Source organism: Protopterus annectens, chromosome 1.part1, assembly GCF_019279795.1.
Source record: "Protopterus annectens isolate FY-2018-M chromosome 1.part1, PAN1.0, whole genome shotgun sequence".
Taxonomy (NCBI): Eukaryota; Metazoa; Chordata; order Ceratodontiformes; family Protopteridae; genus Protopterus; species Protopterus annectens.
The window spans coordinates 297,080,102-297,103,889 of record NC_056726.1 but is presented as its reverse complement, the minus strand read 5'-3'; the positions used below and the strand labels follow the sequence as shown (position 1 = coordinate 297,103,889).

General features: G+C 40.4%; 1 protein-coding gene across 1 annotated transcript in view; it reads left to right on the top strand.

The window, feature by feature from the left end:
- Positions 1 to 23,562, top strand: part of LOC122804637 (40-kDa huntingtin-associated protein-like) — a 680,147-nt gene extending 656,585 nt beyond the window's left edge. Inside the window, exon 12 of the mRNA XM_044074619.1 lies at positions 20,495 to 23,562. Coding sequence (XP_043930554.1) covers positions 20,495 to 20,576 — 82 coding nt within the window. The 3' untranslated portion in view covers positions 20,577 to 23,562. The remainder of the gene's footprint in view (positions 1 to 20,494) is intronic.
- Positions 23,563 to 23,788: the final 226 nt, after the last annotated feature.

The following is a 23,788-nucleotide window of genomic DNA, read 5'->3' as shown; positions in this document are numbered from 1 at the left end:
GGGGCCCAACGGCATTAAGGCTTCTACTGCTAAAAATCCTACCCCTCCTGATAGAGACTCCAGGGCGCTGGGTAGATGGAGTAAGAAGGTTTATACTTCTGCAACCTTGGTCATTAGAGCTTTAAACTGCCAGTTTCATATGTTAAAGTATCAGCAACATGTTATTGGACTGCTTAAACAGAAAATGATGTTGATTCCTGACTGTTTGGAAAATAAAAAATTACAGGATTTAATGCATTCTGCTGAATAAGTTGGAAAACATACTTCGCAGTGTGGTTTTTGATTCATTAGAGGCCTCTTGCAGGGCTGCTGTTACTGGGTCTGTGCTCAGAAGGCATGCTTGGCTTAAGGAGCAATCTTTGCCTGATCATATGAAAGCTAAATTGTTGGATGCTCCTTTAAATCAGTACCGCCTGTTTGGCAACAAGGCTGAGGAAGTTCTTGAAAAGATGGAGGATAAAGCTAAATCTATGCAAACTGATAAATATTTTTTACAGGTTCAGCCTCCTAGATTTAGTGGGCACTGGCCCTCTAGGAATTGGTTCTTTCCAGCCCCTTCCAGGTCTTCTCAAGCCAAACCCAGACACAGCAAAAACCCCAGCTTTCAGTCCCAGGGGACACACAGAACTAGGCAGTGGGGGGCCACCACTTCCAGATCTGGGAATGATAAGACTCCCCTCTATGGTAAACTGTCTCAATGACTTCCTTTTAAAATTTCCAAGCACTTATCAACTGACTGCCCCTTTGGGGGGAAAGATTGCTCTTCATGCAAAGAATTGGGAACTCATTACCCAGGACAAATGGGTTTTAAATATAGTGTCCCAGGGATACAGATTTCACTTCCACACGTTGCCAACCCCAAGTGGGTGGCTGGACCTAACCCCAAATCAGTGGGCAGAGGCCCAAAAACAAGTACTTTCTCTCTTAAGCATGGGGGCTATTCAACTGGTACTAGAAGAGGAAAAAATACAAGGTTTCTACTCGAGACTTTTCCTGGTACCCAGAAAAGACAATTCATGGCATCCTATCTTGGACCTGTCTACTCTAAACACCTTTTTGGAGATTCCAAAATTCAAGATGCTGACTCTTCACCAATTACTTCCTATGCTAGGCAAAGATACCTGGGTGGCAACACTAGATTTAAAAGAAGCATACCTGCACTTCCCAATCAGGGAATCTTGCAGGCGATACCTACGCTTCAAAGCAGGCTACACGCACTATCAGTTCTCTGCACTGCTCTTTGGCTTATCTACTGCGCCCAGGATATTCACAAGGTGCCTAGCTCCAGTTATTGCATTTTGCATTCAAAGAAATATTCAAATATACCCATACCTGGATGATTGTCTAATTCAGGCAGAAGGCCAGGACATACTTTTGAATCATCTGGCCTTTGTACGAAGGGTTCTAACTTGTCTGGGGTACACCATAAATGAAAAGAAATCACACCTGGTACCCTGTCAACAAATTATATTCCTGGGAGCAAGCTTGAATACAACTTCAAGATGGCTTACCTCACGCCAGATAAACAAATTCATTTGACAACCTACTTCAGACATGTGGCCACAAAAACCCTGTTATCTGCAAGACAAATACTGCAAGCCTTGGGGTTCATGGCCTCCTGCATTCTTCTAATTCCATATGCAAGACTGCATATGAGGAAACTACAGTGGTATCTAAAAAGCCTATGGTGTCAACATTCTCAAGACCTAGAAACAATGATTCCTATAATACCTTGCATACGCCTAGAGTTCCTTTGGTGGGCAGAGGCCTGCCACCAAAGCAAGGGACTATCTTTCTCACCCACCCCCTGCCACCCAAACCCTAACAACAGACGCACAGACTATGCATGGGGAGGGCTCACCTGGCAGGCAAATGCATTCAGGGCAATTGGAACCCAAGTCAAATGCACCTGCATATCAATCAAAAAGAAATGTTAGCTGTGCAAAATGCTCTGACAGCCTTCAAGGATCGCATTCTTCCAGGACAACTAATGGTAAAGACGGACAACACCACTGTTATGTGGTACATAAACAAGCAGGGGGGTACACAGTCTTACCCCCTCTGCAGACTAGCCATGGCATTGTGGAACACAGCCTTTAGCTACCAAGTGCACCTACAAGCTCAATTCCTGCCTGGAAAATTAAATACACTGGTAGACGGACTAAGCAGAAACCTCATGAACCCACATGTGTGGAAACTGGAACCAAGTATTTTCAACATGTTGACAAGCAAATGGGGGGAGCCCAGATATAGACCTGTTTGTCTCTCCCGAGAACTACCAATTGGACAAATTTTGCACAAAGACTCCCCACAAACAAGGCTGGAAAGTGGACGCTGTGTCCATCTGGAAAAACCTATCAGTCTATGCCTTCCCCCTCTACCTCTGCTCTCCAAAGTACTACTAAAACTCAAATGGGACAAACCAAGGATGATTTTGATTGCTCCAGACTGGCCTTGCCAACACTGGTACCCCCTCCTGCGCAGTGTGTCACAGTTATCTCCATGGCACCTGCCTCAGACTCCTTCCCTGCTGTCTCAGCAGGAAAACCAGATTCTGCACTCTCAGCTTCTAACACTGAACCTTGCAGCCTGGCTAATTACTTAATCTGTCCTTTACCATCCCTCAGCAAACCTGTGATGGATATCATTTTAGAGGCAAGGAGGCCTAGTACTAGAAAATCTTATGCTGAAAAATGTAAAGGTTTCTGTGCCTGGTATCAATCTCAAGGGATGAGCACAGCAGCGCCCAGTTTACCTCAGATTTTACAATACTTAACTGAGATGCTTCTCAAGGGCCTGTCTTTTTCCTCCATTAAAATCCAAGCCTCAGCCATTTCAGCTCATTATAACACAGAACCTCCCCTCTTCTCTCATCCACTGCTCAAGCAGTTCCTCAGAGGGGCCAAAAATCTGAGACCACACAGGAGAGCTCCAACCCCAGCCTGGGACCTTAACTTTGTCTTGGAGAAACTCACTGTACCTCCTTTCGAGCCAGCTGCTATTGCAGACTTAAAATTTCTTTCTTGGAAAACAGTTTTCCTTTTAGCAATCACTTCAGCTAGAAGGGTATCTGAATTACAGGCCCTTATGGCAGTGGAGCCTTTCATCATCTTTCATGCGGACAGGGTGTCCCTCAGAACCAATCCATCCTTCATGCCCAAGGTGGTATCCATTGTGGATCTTAATCAGTCCATTCATTTGCCAACCTTCTTTCCCAATCCACAGAATAAAGGGGAACGGATACTGCATTCTTTAGCTGTGCACAGACAACTTAGATTCTACTTGGACAGGACTAAACCTCAAAGGAAATCTGAGCAACTGCTAGTGGCATTTGCTGCAGGTGCAGAGGGGAAGGCTATTTCAAAGCAAACCATTTCTAAATAGATAAGCCATTGCATTAATTTCTGCTATAAGCACCATGGAAAACCTATCCCCCTGGGGATCAGACCTCACTCCACCAGGGCTGCATCTACCTCCACAGCCTTTCTCAGAGGCGTCCCTACCAGGAACATCCTAGAAGCTGCTACCTGGAGTTCTGTACATACTTTCACCAAGCATTATCATTTGCCAATTTTCTCTAAATCCAGAGCTGGCTTTGCCACTGCAGTCTTGTAGGGCCTTATAGCTGGCCCTAATGCTATCTAAATTCCTCCTCCCAACCATAGTTTTGGAAATCTACCCAAATGTAATGACTGCAACAGTGAAACACAAAGAACATAGTACAGTTATGTACACTTACCACAAATGTAGATATTTGAGTGAATTCACTGCTGCAGTCCTGGTTACCCTCACTCCAGCCCCCTAACTTCTTTTGGCTGTACCTCTACATTCCTTTACAACGCTTAAAAGCCTTTTTGGTGTATTTGCCTATGTTCATCGTGTTTCACTGTTGCAGTCATTACAATTGGGTTATCCTGCTGGCAGGCTACCCGCAGTTGGCCCGAGTTCCAACGTCTAGGTCCGGCGTCAGTTGCTTTCGCCTCCTCCCTGACGTCAGTGCGCCAGGGGTATAAAAGATGCAGCCGATGCCATTTTCTTCAGTCTTTCTTGCCGCGCGGTACCAAAGCAAAAGCAGTTCGCAAATGGCGGTCGGCCAACTCCTGAGATTTTCAAATTCGAATTTCAGATCCGAAGTCTTCATTAAAGCTAAGTACCCCATTGGAGAAACTTTTTTCTTGCTCCAGACCGATGTCAGAAAAAGTTAATAGTTGTATTTCTTGTGGAAAGCAAATACCTCATAAGGATTTTCATTCTTACTGTATTCCTTGCCTAGGCCCTGACCACAACGTTGCTAGTTGTCGGTTTTGTGCTAGATTTAACCAACGCACTGTTAAGCATCGGTACGATTTTGCATTTCATTACTTTGGCAGAAGATTCAATTATATAATGCCATCGGAACAGCCGACTACCGGAGTTTATAAAAAGCGCAAAGAAAAAAGACAGGCATCCGAGGTCCAAAACCGACGACGAAGCCTCTGTTAGGCCTGTCGCCGGGTCTCAGTGAGCCGCTTTCGCAGCCCCTGACGCCAGCTACCTCAGAGCCACAGGCCGCTTCCGACTCCTACGTGGAGCCGACTAGGCTGCTGGAAACTCAAGGTATTGGACACTCGGAAATTAATCCCTCAGATGGGTCTGGAGCCGCTGAGCAGGCATCGGCTTCTGAGGGTGTTTTCAGGCCTACACAGTTATATGTAAAGCCATCTTCAGCTACAAAGGCAAAGACTAAAGCAGCTCTAAAGACAAAGAAACAAGTACAGCATTCTCCTGGACAAGCCTCCATGCCTAAAAAACAGATGCTTAAAATGGCCGAAGACCTAATTACTTTGATCAGAGGTTCCCATCCCCCTCTTGATAAGAGGCCTAGGCAAGAGATAGAATATGAATCTTCATATCAGGTTTCCATTTCTTCTGATTCCTCTTCTGAACAGGAATATTCCCTTCTTCCCTATGAGGATTCTGATGCTGAAGAATCTATCCCTTCTGCCTCACCTCCTGAGGATTATTCTTTTGGGGAGACCCTGCATACTATGAGGGAGCATTTCCACTGGGAGAGCCAAGAATTACTCAGAATCCAAGAAAATGCTCAGAGACTTCCTTTTATTACCCCAGCACAGGCCCCTTGCTATTCCTCCTGTTTTAGACATTGTAGATGATGTATTTTCAGAGTCCGGTCTGTCTCCTGACTCTACCACCAGCTCATGTTAAGCCAGACAGTTACTACAGGGTTCCTGATTCTCATAAATTTCTTTACAAAAACCCTGCTGCTGACCCAGAAACTATTTCTCAGGGTCCCAAGGGGGTCAAGGCTTCCACTGCAAAAAAAACCCTATCCCCTCCGATAGGGATTCAAGGGCCCTGGACAGATGGGGGAAAAAGATTTATACTTCTGCTACCTTGGCTGTAAGAGTTTTAAATTGTCAGTTTCATATGCTTAAATATCAGCAATATTTTATGTATTAAACAGAAAATGTTGACAAACTCAGAGTGTGCAGAAAACAAAGAAATGCAGGATTTATTGCATGCAGCTGAACAAGTGGAAAAACATACTTTGCAATGTGGTTTTGATTCTCTAGAGGCCTCCTGCAGGGCCGCAGTTACAGGTTCTGTCATTAGGAGGCATGCTTGGTTAAAAGAACAGAATCTGCCCGATCATGTTAAAGCAAAGCTATTAGATGCTCCATTACAACATGATACCTTGTTTGGTGTTAAAGCAGAAGATTTGTTGAAGAAAATGGAGGACAAAGCTAAATCTAGGTAAACAGTGAAGGATTTCTTAAAGGTACAGCCTCCCAGATTTAGCAGGAACTAGCCTACAAAGAATTGGTCCTTTCCAGTGTCAGATAGGCCACAAAGAGGCAGACACAGACGCCCCAGAGGCAGATCACAGCACTAAGGCTCATACAGGCCTAAACAATGGGGTGCTTCTACCTCCAAATGCAGTGAGGAAAAATCACAGCCATGCAGGAAACGGTCTCAATGACTTCCCCTGCCAAGTACCAAGCACTTATCTTCTGGCAGCTCCTTTGGGGGGAAAACTAGCACTTTTTTCACAAAATTGGCACATGATCACCCAGGACAAATGGGTCTTAAATATCGTATCTCAAGGTTACAGGTTCCACTTTCACACCCTGCCAATGCCAAATGGTATGCCAGACCTGCCACTCAATCAATGGGCAGAGGCACAAAAACAAATTTCATCACTCATGGACATGAGAGCCATTCAGCAAGTACCTCAGCAAGAGCAGGGACAAGGATTTTACTCAAGGCAATTCTTGGTACCCAGAAAGGACAAAGCATGGAGACCAATGCTGGACCTGTCTATCCTAAACAAATTCCTAGATATTCCAAAATTCAAAATGGTAACTCTGCAGCAGCTTCTGCCCATGCTGGGCAAGAAGGCTTGGCTTGTGACTTTAGACCTAAAAGAGGCATACCTGCATGTCCCAATCAGACAATCATGCAGAATATACCTCAGATTTATAGCTGGCTCAATGCACTACCAATTCTCTGCACTGCCCTTTGGCTTATCTACTGCGCCCAGGGTCTTCACAAAATGCCTGGCACCAGTAATTGCATTTTGCAGACAAAGAGGAATACAAATATATCCTTACTTGGACGATTGCCTTATTTAAGCAGAGAACAAGGAAATCCTACTACAGCATCTGGCATTTGTAAAAAGATTACTAACAGGTCTAGGGTACACAGTAAACAAAACGAAATCAAAGCTCGTACCCTCTCAAGAGATAATATTCCTGGGTGCAAGCTTAAATACAACTGCCCAGATGGCTTATCTCACGCCAGACAAACAAAGGCAACTGACTAGTTATTTCAAAATGTTGGCAATAAAGACCCAGTTATCTGCAAGAAAAATTCTGCAGGCTTTGGGCTTCATGGCATCCTGCATACTGCTAATTCCATATGCAAGACAACATATGAGGAAACTTCAATGGTATCTGAAAAGTGTTTGGACTCAACATTGCCACAGCCTGGAAACAATAATTACCCTCATTCCCTGCCTGCAACATGAGTTTCGATGGTGGGCAAAAGCCTGTCACCTCAACACGGGACAGCCATTCACCTTACCCACAGTCAGGCTGACATTGACAACAGATGCATCAGATTATGCCTGGGGGGCCCATATGGCAGGAAAATGTATTCAGGGCACATGGTTCGCAAGTCAAATGCATCTACATATCAATCAAAAAGAGATGCTAGCTGTTCAGAATGCCCTGTCAGCCTTCAAGGATCAATTTCATCCAGGACAACTACTGATAAAGACGGACAATACTACAGTCATGTGGTACATAAACAGGCAGGGAGGGCACGCATTCCTACCCCCTCTGCAGACTAGCCATGAACTTGCGGGACACAGCACTGACTTACCAGGTACATCTGCAAGCACAGTTCCTGCCAGGAAGGATAAATACTCTGCCAGACGAACTAAGCAGAAACCTAATGGATCCCCAGGAGTGGATATTGGATCCACAAGTCTTCACCATGATAACAAGGAACTGGGGATGCCGGACATAGACCTATTTGCCTCTCCTCACAACTGCCAACTACAGAGAATTCTACACAAGGACATATCACAAGCTAGTATGGAAAGTGGATGCTCTATCTTTCAGCTGGAAAAATCTAACAGTATATGCCTTTCCTCCTCTGCCTCTCCTCCCCAAGGTACTCCTCAAGGTCACACAAGAGAAGCCAAAAATGATACTGATTGCCCCAGACTGGCCCCGCCAGGACTGGTACCCAGTCCTAAAGAGCTTGTGTCAATACCCAGCTTGGACATTACCTCAAATTCCTCACTTATTGACCCAACAAGACAGTCAAATACAGCACAGCCATCTCAGGACCGTAAACCTGGCAGCATGTCAGATAATGTAGCCATTCAAGACACACCTCTCTCTAAAGCAGTGATGGATGTTATTTTGGAGGCCAGGAGGCCTAGCACCAGAAAATCTTATGCAGAAAAATGGAAGAGATTCTGTGCTTGGAACCAGGCACTAGGTATGGACACGACTGTTCCAAATATTCCTCAAATTTTGCAATACTTAACTGAGATGCTGGATAAAGGCCTTTCCTTTTCATCAATTAAAATTCATGCCTCTGCCATTTCAGCTCATTACAGTACAGAACCACCTATTTTTTCTCATCCATTGCTAAGGCAGTACCTCAGAAGGGCCAAAAACGTAAGACCTCCAAGGAGAGCACCAATACCTGCTTGGGACCTCAACTATGTCTTGGAAAAACTCACACTGCCTCCGTTTGAGCCAGCCTCTGCAGCTGATATAAAATTCTTAACATGGAAAACAGCTCTGCTCCTAGCAATAACCTCCGCTAGATGAGTCTCAGAGTTACAGGCACTCATGGCTGTGGAACCTTTTATTATTTTCCATCCTGACAGGGTTTCTCTAAGGACAAACTCTACATTTATGACTAAGGTAGTGTCCAGTGTGGCCCTTAACCAAACAATTAATTTGCCTACCTTTTACCCAAACCCACAATATAAGGGTGAGCGACTTCTGCATTCATTGGACATTCACAGGCAGCTATGCTTCTACTTGGACAGAAACAAAGCTTTCAGAAAGACCTGAACAACTTCCAGTGGCATATGCTTTAGAATCACAAGGAAAGCCCATCTCAAAGCAGACTATTTCAAAGTGGATAGGCCACTGCATTAGTTTCTGCTATTCACACCATGGCAAATCAGTACCTAAGGGCATTAGGCCACATTCAACCAGAGCAGCAGCCACTTCAGCAGCCTTCCTCAGAGGAGTACGTACCAAAGACATCTTAGAGGCTGCAACTTGGAGTTCAGTGCATACTTTTACAAAGCACCATCACTTACCTCTCTACTCTAAATCCAGGGCAGGCTTTGCCACTGCAGTTCTGCAGGGCCTGATAGCCTCTCCTAATCCTATTTAGCCAGCCTCCCAACCTTAGCTTTGGGATTCAACCCAATTGTAATGACTTCTTCAGTGAAACACGATGAACATAGTACAGTTGTGTACCTACCATAAATGTAGCTGTTCAAGTGTATTCACTGTTGCAATCCAGGTTACCCTCTCACCATCCCCCTTTTCCTTGCTGGGACTTATCTGTACTTCTCTATTCTATACAACCTATGTGGTGTATTTGCTTGTAGATGAAGGAAAAGTTGTTTTTTTGTGTTTGCATGCTTATTGGCGTAATTTAGCCTACCTTTCTAGGGGCACCTAACATCTGGGGCAAGAAAAACTGAAGGAAATGGCATCGCCTGCATGTTTTATACCCCTGGCGCACTGACGTCAGGGAGGAGGCGACAGCAACCGATGCCGGACCTAGACTTTGGAACTCGGGCGACTGCGGGTAGCCTGCCAGCAGGATAACCCAATTGAAATGACTGCAACAGTGAATACACTCGAACATCTACATTTATGGTAGGTACACAACTGTACTTTTTGTTGAAGGTATATCTTTGTGCTTTTATATTTAATTGCTTCCCGTTAGGGGGGCATCTGACATCTGGCGCAAGAAAAACTGATGTAATGGTGTCGTCTGCATGTTTTATACCCCTGACGACCTGATGTCATCGAAGAAGGGACAGCAACCGACGCAGGACCCAAGACTTTGTTAATCAGGCCGACTGAGGGCTACTGCAAGCAGATAACCCAAATGTAATGACTGCAACAGTGAATAAAGTCGAACATCTACATGTATGGTGAGTGTACACAACTGTACTTTCTGGCAGGTCTAATCCCAGAAACTGGCATCTTGAGCTTCCCAGTCATGGGTACTCAATCAGGGTCCCTCCCCCATACCAAAAGAGTCTGTCAGCCCTGTTTAGGAGAATGTCTTTAAAGTCCTCCTTCACCAGGGCTCAGACTCCCAAGGCAGGAACGTCAGGCAGATGTCTTCTTCATGTCTGGTGGGAAATTGAGCTACAGGTGCAGCATTGCATTCTTAAGGAATATGGCTGGTACCAGCACTGAGTCCGGCACAAGCCTGTTTTTCATACTGATTACTACGCACAAATGCAGCTTGTTTACTAGTCTGTTATGAAGCGACTGAAAACCTGGAGGCCATTTTCTCTAACACAGCCAAGGGCACTGAGTCTTCACTTCTCCAGATCCCCCAGATGCCTTTGGAGAGACTTTGAGGTTCATGAGATACAACTTGCTTTGGCTTTGTGCTTCACTTTCTTCCACTGCAAAACACTTCTGTATCTGGAAGACCACTGGGTCATTCCTCCCATGGAGTCTTTTATGAGTGATGCTGTTTTGGAAGTCAAGAGATACCATAGCCTGCTTCACTAGCCCCAAGAAGTTAGATAAAAGCTAAATGGAGTTGAGTCCCTTACCAAGTTTAATCTTAATGACTCCTTTGTGATCTCTGGTTGAACATAGGCCTGTGAGATTTTGTTGCCTTTCCTCCATACAGAGTCAGAAGCTCTGGATAGTTGTGATAATGTGGTGTACAATCAGGGCTAAGAGACCTCAAGTTGCTTATCTATCCTTGTTGTTCTCACTGGTAGAACAGGCAGTTAAGATGTTTTGAAGGCCTAAGTGAGTCTGATCTCAAGGATGATCTCATTTAGATTTTCTCTTCAACTTCCAGTGTGGGCTTTCTTATAACCCACTCTGATTTCAACTTACAGCTGTTCTGATTAGGGTTCAGGCTTAGACGTGCCTATTCAGAATGCCATGGCGTGTTTGTCCTCACTCAAGCAAGGAGAAATGTGGGAATGGTATTCTTTATGACCATTTTTCTGGGACGTGTTCTTCACCCAGGCATTCAAGACCTGATTGACCAGTTAAAGTAGAAACGGGCCTTTACCTGCATGAAGGAATGTTATGATCTCCCGCCATCTTCACCTCTTTTTCTTCCAAACCATATAAATCCCAGAAGAGTAAGAAACCACCTTGCTGCCAGGTGAAGGTGTTTAAAACACAATATGCCCCCTACAGCACTGACCACGTATCCCAAGAGAACTGTTTCACAAGCTTGATATAAGTCCTGAATCTGGTTGATCCCTTTCACCTCAGTGTGTAGAACCATCTCCAGGGGCCACTGAGTTTTAGGTTTGGTCACTGTTGAGTCATATCACAGATTCCTCTCTAGCTCCAAGAGATCCTTGATGAAAGACATGTCTTTAGAAGCACATAAATGTAGAACTCCTCATACCACACGAATAAGAGACAGGAAATCCACCATCAGGACATAAGTTCTTTTATTACAAATGTTCTGGTACTTCAGCTTCTCGCCTTCTGCTGGAAAATTTTCAACTACATAATATGTCACTTTATATACCATTTAAGATCAGCAATAAATCAATTAAATTCTACTAATTATATCAATTACACCATTATGTGATTAACTACATTCACCATACTCAGTTCTTCTTAAACTGTAACCACTGTGAAAAAAGTAATGTTCAACCTATAAACATATAACCAGTGTCCCCATATAAAACAAAATCATTCATAATAACATTTAACATTCAAATACGGCTGCAATACCCACATATGAATACATCAATAAATAATATATATAAAATATATATATGTGTGTGTGTGTGTGTGTGTGTGTGTGTGTGTGTGTGCACTTTTTTCAGAAGATATGCTAATTCATTTTAAATATTACATGTTCAATATAATACACAATTCATTACATACTTTAAATATAAATTCATAACACCCTAGTACACATGTTCTTATAAACTCTATTTTAATTTTATTTAATAAACTTTATTACCTTGATTACATATAAAAGTATTACTAAACCATATTAAATACTAAGATTTTCTAAATTCATTCCTTGGTGATATAGTGTGTGATCGTTAATGATCATCCTACTTTCCAGTTAATTCAACTGATGTTTGAAATTACCACCTAAAGACATGGGGCGTGTAAGAATACTAAAAATCAAACTATCTTCCAACCCTTGATGTTTGAACAAAAAATGCATGGCCACTGGACTTTCAAGTTTTTTCCTTCTAACATCACTCAAATGCTCCGTAATACGCACCTTCACCTTCCTCGTGGTTTGACCAATATACCAAAAAATAGGGTCACAGTTGCACCCTGTAATATAAATCACACCACAACTGTCACAGTTATAATACTCACTAGCCTTGTATAGTTTACCTTTGATCTTAGTACCATCTAAATTTTTAACCCTATGACATACTGAGCGTCTACTGCAACCATATGATCCTACCCTTTTTCCCAAGGTATGAAAATGTCTAAAACTCACATCTTTTTTATTTAATAATTCTTTTAAATTACAATATCTACCATAGGAAACGGTTATGTGTTTTGGAAACAAACTTCCTATAGAGATGTCATGAATTACTATTTCCCAAGCTTGCCTCACTATATCTTCCAAAATAGGCGAAAAATTAGACTATCTGGTTACGAAAAACAGTCTTTCCTCCATTCCATCATGCTGCTCAATGTTTCCAAATTCTCTACAATAAGAATGACATTCATTTCCATCTCTTATTTCACCAATATTCAAAACTTTGTTTTTAGCTTTTAACAATATCTGTTCCTTATAACCTCTGTTCAATAACCTAATGAACGTCTCTTCTAAATTGTTTTCTTTTAAATTTGATTCCGAAGTATTGGTTACAATTCTCTTCACCATAAGGCAGTGAACTAATCAAATGTGAAGGACACACACCGGTTGCATGTAGGAAATTGTTAACTGCAGTAGGTTTCCTCTAAGACTTGCGCTGTACCATTTTTGTTTCATCAACATAAAAAGTAACATCCAAAAATGAAATACTGTCCCCACCAGTTTCCCAAGTAAATTTTTAACCATGTGAATTATTGTTTAAAATCCCCATAAAGTTCACAAAATCTGCCTGTTCACCTTTGCATATAAATAATAAATCATCAATGTACCTCTTATAATATACTACATTTCTCAAAAAATAATCCTGTCATAACATAAAACTGATTTTCAAATTCTCCCATATAAACTATGGCATATGAGGGGGCAAAAGCTGTCCCCATCGCAGTACCCCTAGTTTGCAGAAAGAATTTCTTTTTCCATGTAAAATAGTTGTGTGAAACAGTATTCAAGCAGGTTCAAAAGAAATGTTGAACGTGGTCCTTCACCTACATTTTTAGCCATTGCTTCCATACCCCATCTAATGTTTTTGTTAGAATATAATGCATTAACATCTACTGTTGCCCAAAAGAAATGGTCTTCCCATTTTAAATTAACCAAATCCTGACATACCTGTTGAGTATTCTTAATATGTGATGGAGTCATGGCTAACTGTTTCTTGAAATGAAAATCCAAAAATAAATTTACATTCGCAAGAAAAGAACCTACCCCAGAAATAATAGGTCTTCCTGGAGGTTTGGACGTGCTCTTATGAACTTTTGGAATTGCATACATAAAAGGATGCCTAGATGTCTTGACTATCAATTTTTGTACATCCCTATACTTCAGAAAAACAAGTCTTTCCCAACATTCCAAAGTGTCTTGTAACTCACTTTTAAATCTTTGCAATGGGTTATATTGCAACTCAGCATAATACCCTTCTTCTGAAATGATATTCAAAACCATTTCATCATATTGCCATGCATTCACGACAACCCAATTGCTCTCCTTATCAGCTATTTTATACACCACCTCGTTCAAATTAGCTTTGAGTTCTTGTAGAGCCATCTATTCCTCTTTAGTTAAATTATATGACTCAAAATTCCTAACAAAATGGGTATAAGCATTTTCTACTTTTTTACATAATAAATTTTCAAAAATGTTTACAGCTGGACTATTTCTGGGGGGCATAAAATTGCTATCTGACCTAAATCTAGGCATTTCTAAACAACCATAACTAGTAACAAAAGGTTCTGATATACCATCATTTCTTAAAATCCCATCCGAATCTTTTTTTATCCAAATTTATACATGCTTTATAGATTTCGTTATCATAAATACTGAGGTTTAACAATTCATCATCATCAGAAGATTCTATGTCTATTGCACCCCCCATCAGTAAGAAGTACATTTGTCTTTTGAAAAAATACTCTTAAGGTTCAATTTTCAGCAAAACATTTAACATCAGTAATCACATCTGCCAGAGGTAGAATCCTGGTGGGGGCAAATTTTTCACCTTTAAGCAATACATTGTTTGCACAGTCTGAAATCACATTCTCAGTCAGATTAATTATCTTCAAAGCATTCTCTTGTAATTCTGAAGTTTCAGAGGTCACAGTATGTTCAGAAAAATTTTTAAATTTAAATCTAAACACGCATCAGGATAGTGAAACATTTGATGTATTACAAGAGAATCATTTGAAGATCATTAATCTGACTGAGAATGTGATTTCAGACTGTGCAAACAATGTATTGCTTAAAGGTGCAAAATTTGTCCCCACCAGGATTCTATCTCTGGCAGATGTGATTATTGATGTTAAAAAGTTCTGCTGAAAACTGAACCTTAAGTATTTTTCAAAAGACAAATGTACTTCTTACTGATTGGGGGGGGGTGCAATAGACATAGAATCTTCTGATGAGGATGGATTGGTAAACCTCAGTATTTATAATAATGAAATCTATGAAGCATGTATAAATTTGGATGAAGACGATTCGGATGGGATTTTAAGAAATGATGATATATCAGAACCTTTTGTTACTGGTTATGGTTGTTTAGAAATGCCTAGATTTAGGTCAGATAGCAATTTTATGCCCGCAGAAATAGTCCAGCTATAAACATTTTTGAAAATTTACTATGTAAAAAAGTAGAAAATGCTTATGCCCATTTTGTTAGGAATTTTGAGTCATATAATTTAACTAAAGAGGAATGGATGGCTCTACAAGAACTCAAAGCTAATTTGAACGAGGTGGTTTATAAAATAGCTGATAAGGGGGCAATTGGGTTGTTATTAATGCATGACAATATGATGAAATGGTTTTGAATATCATTTCAGAAGAAGGGTATTATGTTGAGTTGCAATATAACCCATTGCAGAGATTTAAAAGTGAGTTACAAGATATTTTGGAACGAGGAGAAAGACTTAGTTTATTGAAGCATACGGATGTACAAAAATTGATAGTCAAGACACCTAGGCATCCTTTTATGTATGCAATTCCAAAAGTTCATAAGAGCATGTCTAATCCTCCAGGAAGACCTATTATTTTGGGGGTGGGTTCTTTTCTTGCGAATGTGAGTTTATTTTTAGATTTTCATTTCAAGCAACAGCCATGATTCCATGACATGTTAAGAATACTCAACAGTTATATCAGGATTTGGTTAATTTAAAATGGGAAGACAATTTATTTTGGGCAACAGTAGATGTTAGTGCATTATATTCTAACATCAACATTAGATGGGGTATGGAAGCAATGGCTAAAAATCTAGGTGAAGGACCACGTTCAACATTTCTTTTGCACCTGCTTGAATACTGTCTCACACACAGAATTTATTTTTCCATGTAAAATAGTTTTCTGCAAACTAGGGGCACTACGATGGGGGCAGCTTTTGCCCCCTCATATGCCATAGTTTATATGGGAGAATTTGAAAATCAGTTTGTTATGACAGGATTATTTTTTGAGAAATGCAATATATTATAAGAGGTGCTTTGATGATTTATTATGTATATGCAAAGGTAAACAGGCAGATTTTGTGAACTTTATGGGCACTTTAAACAATAATTCACATGGTTTAAAATTTACTTGGGAAACTGGTGGGGACAGTATTTCATTTTTGGATGTTACCTTTTATGTTGATGAAACAAAAATGGTACAGCACAAGCCTTATAGGAAACCTACTGCAGTTAACAATTTTCTGCATGCAACCAGTATGCATCCTTCACGTTTGATTAGTTCACTGCCTTATGGTGAATTTAAGAGAATTTTAACCAATACTTCGGAATCAAATTTAAAAGAAAAAAATGTAGAAGAGACATTCATTAGATTATTGAACAGAGGTTATAAGGAACAGATATTGTTAAAAGCTAAAAACAAAGTTTTGAATATTGGTGAAATAAGAGTTGGAAATGAATGTCATTCTTATTGTAGAGAATTTGGAAACATTGAGCCGCATGAAGGGATGGAGGAAAGACTGTTTTTCGTAACTAGATATTCTAATTTTTCACCTATTTTGGAAGATATAGTGAGGCAAGCTTGGGAAATAGTAATTCATGACATCTCTATAGGAAGTTTGTTTCCAAAACACATAACTGTTTCCTATGGTAGATATTGTAATTTAAAAGAATTATTAAATAAAAAAGCTGTGAGTTTTAGACATTTTCATACCTTGAGGAAAAGGGTAGGATCATATGGTTGCGGTAGATGCTCAGTATGTTATAGGGTTAAAAGTTTAGATGGTACTAAGATCAATCGTAAACTATATAAGGCTAGTGAGTATTATAATTGTGACAGTTGTGGTGTGATTTATATTATTGGGTGCAATTGTGACCATATTTCTTGGTATATTGGTCAAACCACGAGGAAGGTGGAGGTGCGTATTATGGAGCATTTGAGTGATGTTAGAAGGAAAAAACTTGAAAGTCCAGTGGCCATGCATTTTTTGTCTAAACATCAAGGGTTGGAAGATAGTTTGATTTTTAGTATTCTTGTACTTCCCATGTCTTTAAGTGGTAATTTCAAACATCAGTTGAATCAACTGGAAAGTAGGATGATCATTAACTATCACACACTATGTCCCCAAGGAATGAATTTAGAAAATAATCTTAGTTTTTAATATGGTTTAGTAATACTTTTATATATCAAAGTAATAAAGTTATTAAATAAAATTAAAATAGAGTCTATAAGAACGTGTACTAAGGTATTATGAATTTATATTTAAAGTATGTAATGAATTGTGTATTATATTGAAAATGTAATATTTGAAATGTTAGCATACCTTTTGACAAAAGTGCACATACATATATAAATATATATATTTTTTATATATTATTTATTGATGTATTCATATGTGGGTATTACAGCCGTATTTGAATGTTAAATGTTGTTATGAATGATTTTGTAGTATATGGGGACATTGGTTATATGTTTATAGGTTAAACGTTACTTTTTTCACAGTGGTTACAGTTTGTTAAGAAGAACCGAGTATGGTGAATGTAGTTAACCCACATAATGATGTAATTGATATAATTAGTAGAATTTAATTGATTTATTGCTGATCTTAAATGGTATATAAAGGGACGCATTTTGTAGTTGAAAATGTTCCAGCAGAAGGCGAGAAGCCGAGGTATCAGAACGTTTGTAATAAAAGAACTTATGTCCTGATGATTGATTTCCTGTCTCTTATTCATGTGGTATGAGAAAGACCTGTCTTTCTCAGCAGCACTCTTGAGTCAGGTCTGGACTCTACTTTCAAAGGATAGTGTAGAGGATATCCCATATTTGTACAGGGTTAAGGGATTTACTGCCACCTCTTCCTGTTTTTAGAAGGGATGGATAGTTTCTTTTTCCATTCTGGACCTTATTGATGCCATCCAGTACATCTAGTATTTGCAGTTTTTTTTGCTGATCATCAAAGAGGTCATGCTACTAGTGGTACTGCTGTAGGGTATCTGGGTGGTGTCACAAGTTATGATGGATACCTTTTGGCATGTCAGCATGTTATTTTCATACGAGTTTCCTCTGGTTTGCTGTGGCTAGAATCATTACCTGTTAAACCAAACAACAAAAAAACGTTACTATTTGATCTTTTTCATTTCCTGCAGTACTTGCCCAGATGTTGGCCAGTGGCTAAAGCTGTACAGAAAAATGACTTTGTATCCTTGTATAGATGAATAGCTTCTGGTGCACCCAGCTATGCACTCCATTCAGCTGTCCATGGAGTAACATTACCATGACTGTGAAGTACCTATGGGTAACTACAAACTTGGAGGAGTCTTCTTTTCGGAAGATTTCCTTCATAGGCAGAGTACTAGAAACTCATTTTTGCCTAGGCTTTGCTTCCTACATGATGATGCAGTGCAGAATCAAGGCTTAAATCTATATGGTCCTTCTAGTCTTAGTGGCTGCAAACTTTACAGTGTTGTTTACATGTATGTCGATACAGGTGTTACAGTAGATTGTGTGTTGGTATAGGTTGGAGAGCCACTGTGTGTTCACAGATCTTCTGAAGTTATTAGATCATTGTCACTGGTCATTAGAGTGGTGAACTGTTCCCAGAATCCTTTTAGCTGAGTCTTCCTGTCTATAAACCTATTGCAGGTTTTGATGAATGATGCTTCACTTGCGTCAATGATCACTATCTTATTTTCTGCACAGTTCAAGCAAAGTGATCTGTTATATTGAAGAGGGCTGCACATCCGCCAATTGAAGTTACAGGTTGTCCTCCTGGCATTAAAGACATTGGAGATGAAGCTGTTTCCAGTGACTTTCATTATCCAGTCAGACAGCCAATCAGTTGTGTGAAATATAAGCAAGTAAGGGTGCACATATTAATACTTCCTGTGCAGGGAAAAGTGATGCTTATCTTGCAATGGGCTGCAGACTGAGACAGTGACATCATTCCTTTTGTAGTTCATGTCCCAGAGGAGGTGAATAGCTGATGAAGTCATTGAACTGCTGCTGTAAGAATTTCCTTGTGCTGCATATTTGGAGACTGTTTCCAGTCCATGTCTTCCAGAAATGGAGCATTCTAAAGGACAGCCTTTTTGCCGCTCTGAAAGACACAGTCCTCTACATTTTACTTTTTCTGGCAGGCAAAGGAGAATGAGAGTGGGTGCATTCTTTATTCCATGGAATAGGAGATTCCTGCATTTCTTCCCTTTATTCCTACTGTGATTCCATATCTATTAAATTATCTCATCACAATTTTTCAGGAAACCAGAACTAAAATGTTTTTTTTCTTGCCAGCTGATAGTCGACAAGAGCATTGTATCAGACACCTGAACCCCTAGTGGGTGCAGTAAGCTGATTCAGTCCTGGCCACTATGAAAGATTGATCTAAGTCTTCCACTTGATGAACTTATTTCTTCAAGTGAAAAATGTTCACAGTCTAGACAGAATGGTACCCTGTACCACTATTTTTGTTAGCCTGCAGGTGACCCTAACCTGCCTGAGGCAAACTACTGGTTTGGGCTTCAATTATTCCACAGCCAAAGTGCGTTTGTCAGTTACTATTTCATGTCTTGAATCATGACCTTGTATACAGCTGGATTTTTCCACAGGCATTTCTTTAAAGTAACACTGCATCTCCATACTTGTTTGAAGAACCTTTCCCCTTGAAATCTGAACTTCATGACAGCCAGCCTTATCTGTTTGCTGTTTGAACCTGGGAAGTGCTGTTCCTACTGTCTATCATATCTGTCCACAAGATCTTGGAGCTTCATGCTGTCATGTGTAGGAAACCATATTTGATCTTTCTCAAGGATCAGGTGTCCCTAGAGACTAACACAGATGTCCATCCAAAAGTGGTTTCTGAATTGTCCCTGAACTAGTCCAGTTGTGTTGCTGTTTGCTTTCCTGAGGCAGATATCAAAGGGGAAAGAGACCATCGTGTTCTGGATGTGCACTACATCCTCATATTTTTATCTTATATGGGTGCATGAGTTAAGGAAAAATAAACAACTGCTCATCTTCTTTACTCCAGAGAAGAAAGGGGGACTCACAGTTGCCGGCAAACCCTGTTCAAGAGGATTTCCGTCTGCATTTTCTTTTGTCATCAGGTAACTAACTGCCTGATGATGATTTCTGTGGTCAAAGCATACTCCACAACTTAAGGGTTATCTTCATTGCTTGCTTTGAGACTCTCAGACTTATAGGCATCGGCATCATTGCTACTTGACCTTTGGAGCTTGCACTCCCCAACTGTTACTGTCTTGGCCAGAGCTCTTGGAGATGGGCTTCTTTTGAAATTAGTGTTTCAGGACTCCTCTTTCTGAACTTGGACCATGGACTGTGTCTTCACTCCTTCCATCATGGTGGTTACTCCCTAAGATTCCACCTAATCATATAACTAGTGAAGGAGGGCTCTCAGCATTAGATATAAGAGCATATAGTCTTACCTTTCCAGTTGATCTAAAAGAACTTTTTGAAAGGGCCACAGAAAACTTCTTACTGCAACCCCCATGCACACATTTCGCTGGTCCCCCTATGCAGCCTTTCCTGTTGGAGTTTATTCTAAGTCAGGTAAGTGTATACTTTTATATTAAGTTAGTGATGGATATGTAAAATCTTTATTGTTACTTTTAACTTTGCTGGAAGGTGTTCAGTAGTAGCTGGGAATGAATTAGTGGGCTGTGGGGTTAGACTGGCTTACATAGTTGACACGTGATATCCCTCAACACACACACACACACACACACACACACACACACACACACACACACACATATACATGGGAGCTTCAAAACAAAGCTGGCAAACAGTTGGTGGAAAGGATGAATTAATCACAAGACCCATCAAGAAGCATTTCTTGTCAGTCATGTTGCATGAATATATTCTGTAAGTCTGACTTTTCTGTACAAATGGTAAACATACTGATACTTTAATATGCTAATGTTTTCTCTAGGCCACTGCTGACTTCAGAGCAGAATCATCTTCTTCATCTTGTGCTGCAGGAAATGATTTCTCCATCAGGACTGGGGGTCTGATGCTGAAACTTAATTAGATGTTACTTTTCTTCACCAGCAGAGACATCTGTCCAATGATTTCTGGATTCCCAGTTCACTGTCTGTCTGTCTTTGTTCATCCTCTACATTGTTACCTAGGTGTTAAAGAGGATTTTGATTTTCGTGATGAAGCAGAAAGTACATGGGACAGGATTATTCTTGGAAATGGACTTTAGTGTGGTCATTCAAACAACCTTGAAGCCATCTGTAAACATTCTGATGTTACAAACCATTATCAAGTTTTACTGTGTAGTATGTTGGTAATAATGAGGCTGTAGTGTAATAGATGTGACGTTAACATTTGCAGATATTCCTTTTTCAGATTTTCATGTTATTTAGTATTATACGTATCCATTTCCACTGTGCCCTTTGTTTCAGAATCATGGTCACTGTCTTCACTCACTCTGGATTGTTCTCTTTATTAGATAGGTTATGTGATTTATGTGGCCTTCGTGTTCATCTTTCGAATAATGGGCTTTGATGGCCACATGCATTGAATTATGATGCCAACTTCCAGTAGAGAGCCCTCTGCAATCCAAGGTAAAAGATATATATGTGCATAATTCAGATGTTGTTATAAAATGTACATCTTGAATAGCTCTGATTTTAATCAGCATTAATAATAAAAGGAAAATATATGGCATTTATGTTAGATCAAGACTTCAGTTTAAACAGGTAAGATGTTATAACTGTGTCATCTTATCAAAAGAAATTCCTTCTGTAGATAGACCGGAGTGAAAAGCTTTATCAATGTCTGGTTAAAATATCATGACATGGTATCTGAAACAGAAAAAAAACCTCGAGGTAACTACAAAATGTAGATAGTATTGTTAATGTAACAAAGTCCATATCTGTTTATAAACCGTAGTTTACAGTTTAGACATTCCTGAAATTATATTAGAACCTCATTTTGGTTTGTGGAGTTATGTCTTGCTTTGTAGAAGATAATCCTAAGACTTAATTGCCATCTTTGATGTGTTTCCCAGGTTATAGCTTTTTTTTCGGGGGGTGGGTTGGGGTATTGGCTTCCCACAGCAAGCCGTTAATTACTCCTGGCACCGGTCTTTGTTTACCAGGTCTGTGGAATCCACTTATCCTCCCTGGACTAACTCCATCTATGTTTGGGGCCAGTGAGGAGATTGAGGCATCCAGTGGTAGCATCATACTGCTGCTAAGAGAGCATTTTTCCCTTAATGTCTAATCCTACCCCTTGCACATACATATACTGCTCAAGGACTTTGCATGTAATGGGTTTTGTGGCACATCATCCACAGCACTACATGCAACTCGGCAATAACCATGTCCTGCTTATAGACATCCCACCTCATGTATCCCCATTTTCCACCATGAGTCAACCACAGAGGTGTGTCTAAGAATATGCTCTTACATAGCTCTCTCCTAAGATGGGCAAGCCAAAGTAAACCACATAAACACATCCATCCCGTCCAGCTCCTACTGAACTTCATATCCTACCTAACAGGGTGGGGTTTGAGGTTCATCTGTGGCTGTTCAAGCAGCCTCTTCCATGGGAAATGTTGTTGTCTTTCCACCAATGGAATTTTCTTTTCCTTTAGGAGTTTTGAACTATGTGTCCAACAGACTTGCCTGGCTGCTATTGGACTCATGGCCCAGGAGTATAAAAATTCATCTCCAGGTGTATACCCTTCCTTGTAGCCATGCATTTTCCTCCTATCCCTGTCCTCTGGACTTTCACTGGGGTTCATTTTCCACATCTCATAGGGAGTGACTTCTTCTCACTCCTTCTGAAGACATAGTATCTGTCACTGGGTATGTGTGGTATCCTCTCCTGAGGGAAGGTTTCCATAGAACTTCTAGTTTATTTCCTGGTACCTTAGGACTCAGAATTCTACATTTGTCTCTGCCCATTTAAGGACAGGACAGTCTGGTCCTCTGTCCAGTTGGCATTTTATCTTCTTGCTCTGACTGTAGCCTTGTCCCCTCCTGTTTAGGAGTAACTGCTGTCAGTGCTTGCATGGTCTGCCCTTAGCAGCATATATCACTGTAACCTTTGAGATGATGATGCTCCATTGCTATTCAACTTTTTCTACCTGCAGCTACAATATCCGACTTTGTGGCTAGGTGTTCTGGCAGCACGCTGTCTTGCAATTCATCCTGATATGGTTCTCTTGCTTCCAACTTCCTGGTGATTTTACTTCTTTGGATTCACCCCAAGTGTAGGACCAAACAAATAGGGTCATTATTATTAGATGTAAAATATTGTGCCAGTTACTCTACAAAGACGGGCCCTCCTTGATGGGTCAGGAATATACTCCCATTGGTCAGAAGTAAGAGAAATTTTTCCATCTAACCTTTGCTTTTACATTTCCATGCAAGTTGGGCAATTATATACTTGTATTGTATTTGGTTGAAAAGAGAGCACCTGACTGCATTATCATTTGTATATGATGCTGTTACTAGTAGAAGAGGCAAACTGGCAGATGCAAGGAGCATGCTGGCTTCTGTAATCGAAGTGTGACTTTTAATGCTTCATCGTATGTCTGTTCTTAGCATGGGAGTCTTGTAAAAGATGCTCGGTGCTGATTGATGGTGAGCTTATAAACCCACCCATAGTAGGGCCAGTCAGAGTATCCTGTTCCTCGAGCAATTGATGTGGTAAGAATGAATTTATTTCTTGCGGAGTACCTGTTTATATCCCTTTACACACACAGTGGTACATCAGTGACTGGATTTGAGAACTGGTAAGAATGCGTAACAGTTTTTTTTTCTTTTACATTGTTACTGTGACTATTGTATTATTGTTAAACTGTGCAGACATGTTTCATATGGATAGTGGATGTAGTACAGACCCTAAGGCCTCATTGCAATGCTTTTAGTTTCACAATGCAAAGCCTGACAGTACCAGGAAGTTAAATTTAACTGTGTGTATATCACCATTTAGAAGGCTCATCAGCTGTTCTGACTTCAATAAAGTACAGGCTGAACTTGATATTTGTTATTCTGTTGTAAACTAACTTGCTGCTGTCTTTTTATTTCTTTAGCAGTTTGAACTTGAATTCATAAATGAATAAAAAAAAAACAATTCTTGATGGTTGCATATTCTCCGATCTCTGAAGTAATATCAGTAATCTGTGTCAAGTCATCGTTGCACACTGGTCTGAAAGCATGGTGCCATAAAAAAGTGGAATGAAATCCTGCCTAAAAAATGAATCTCC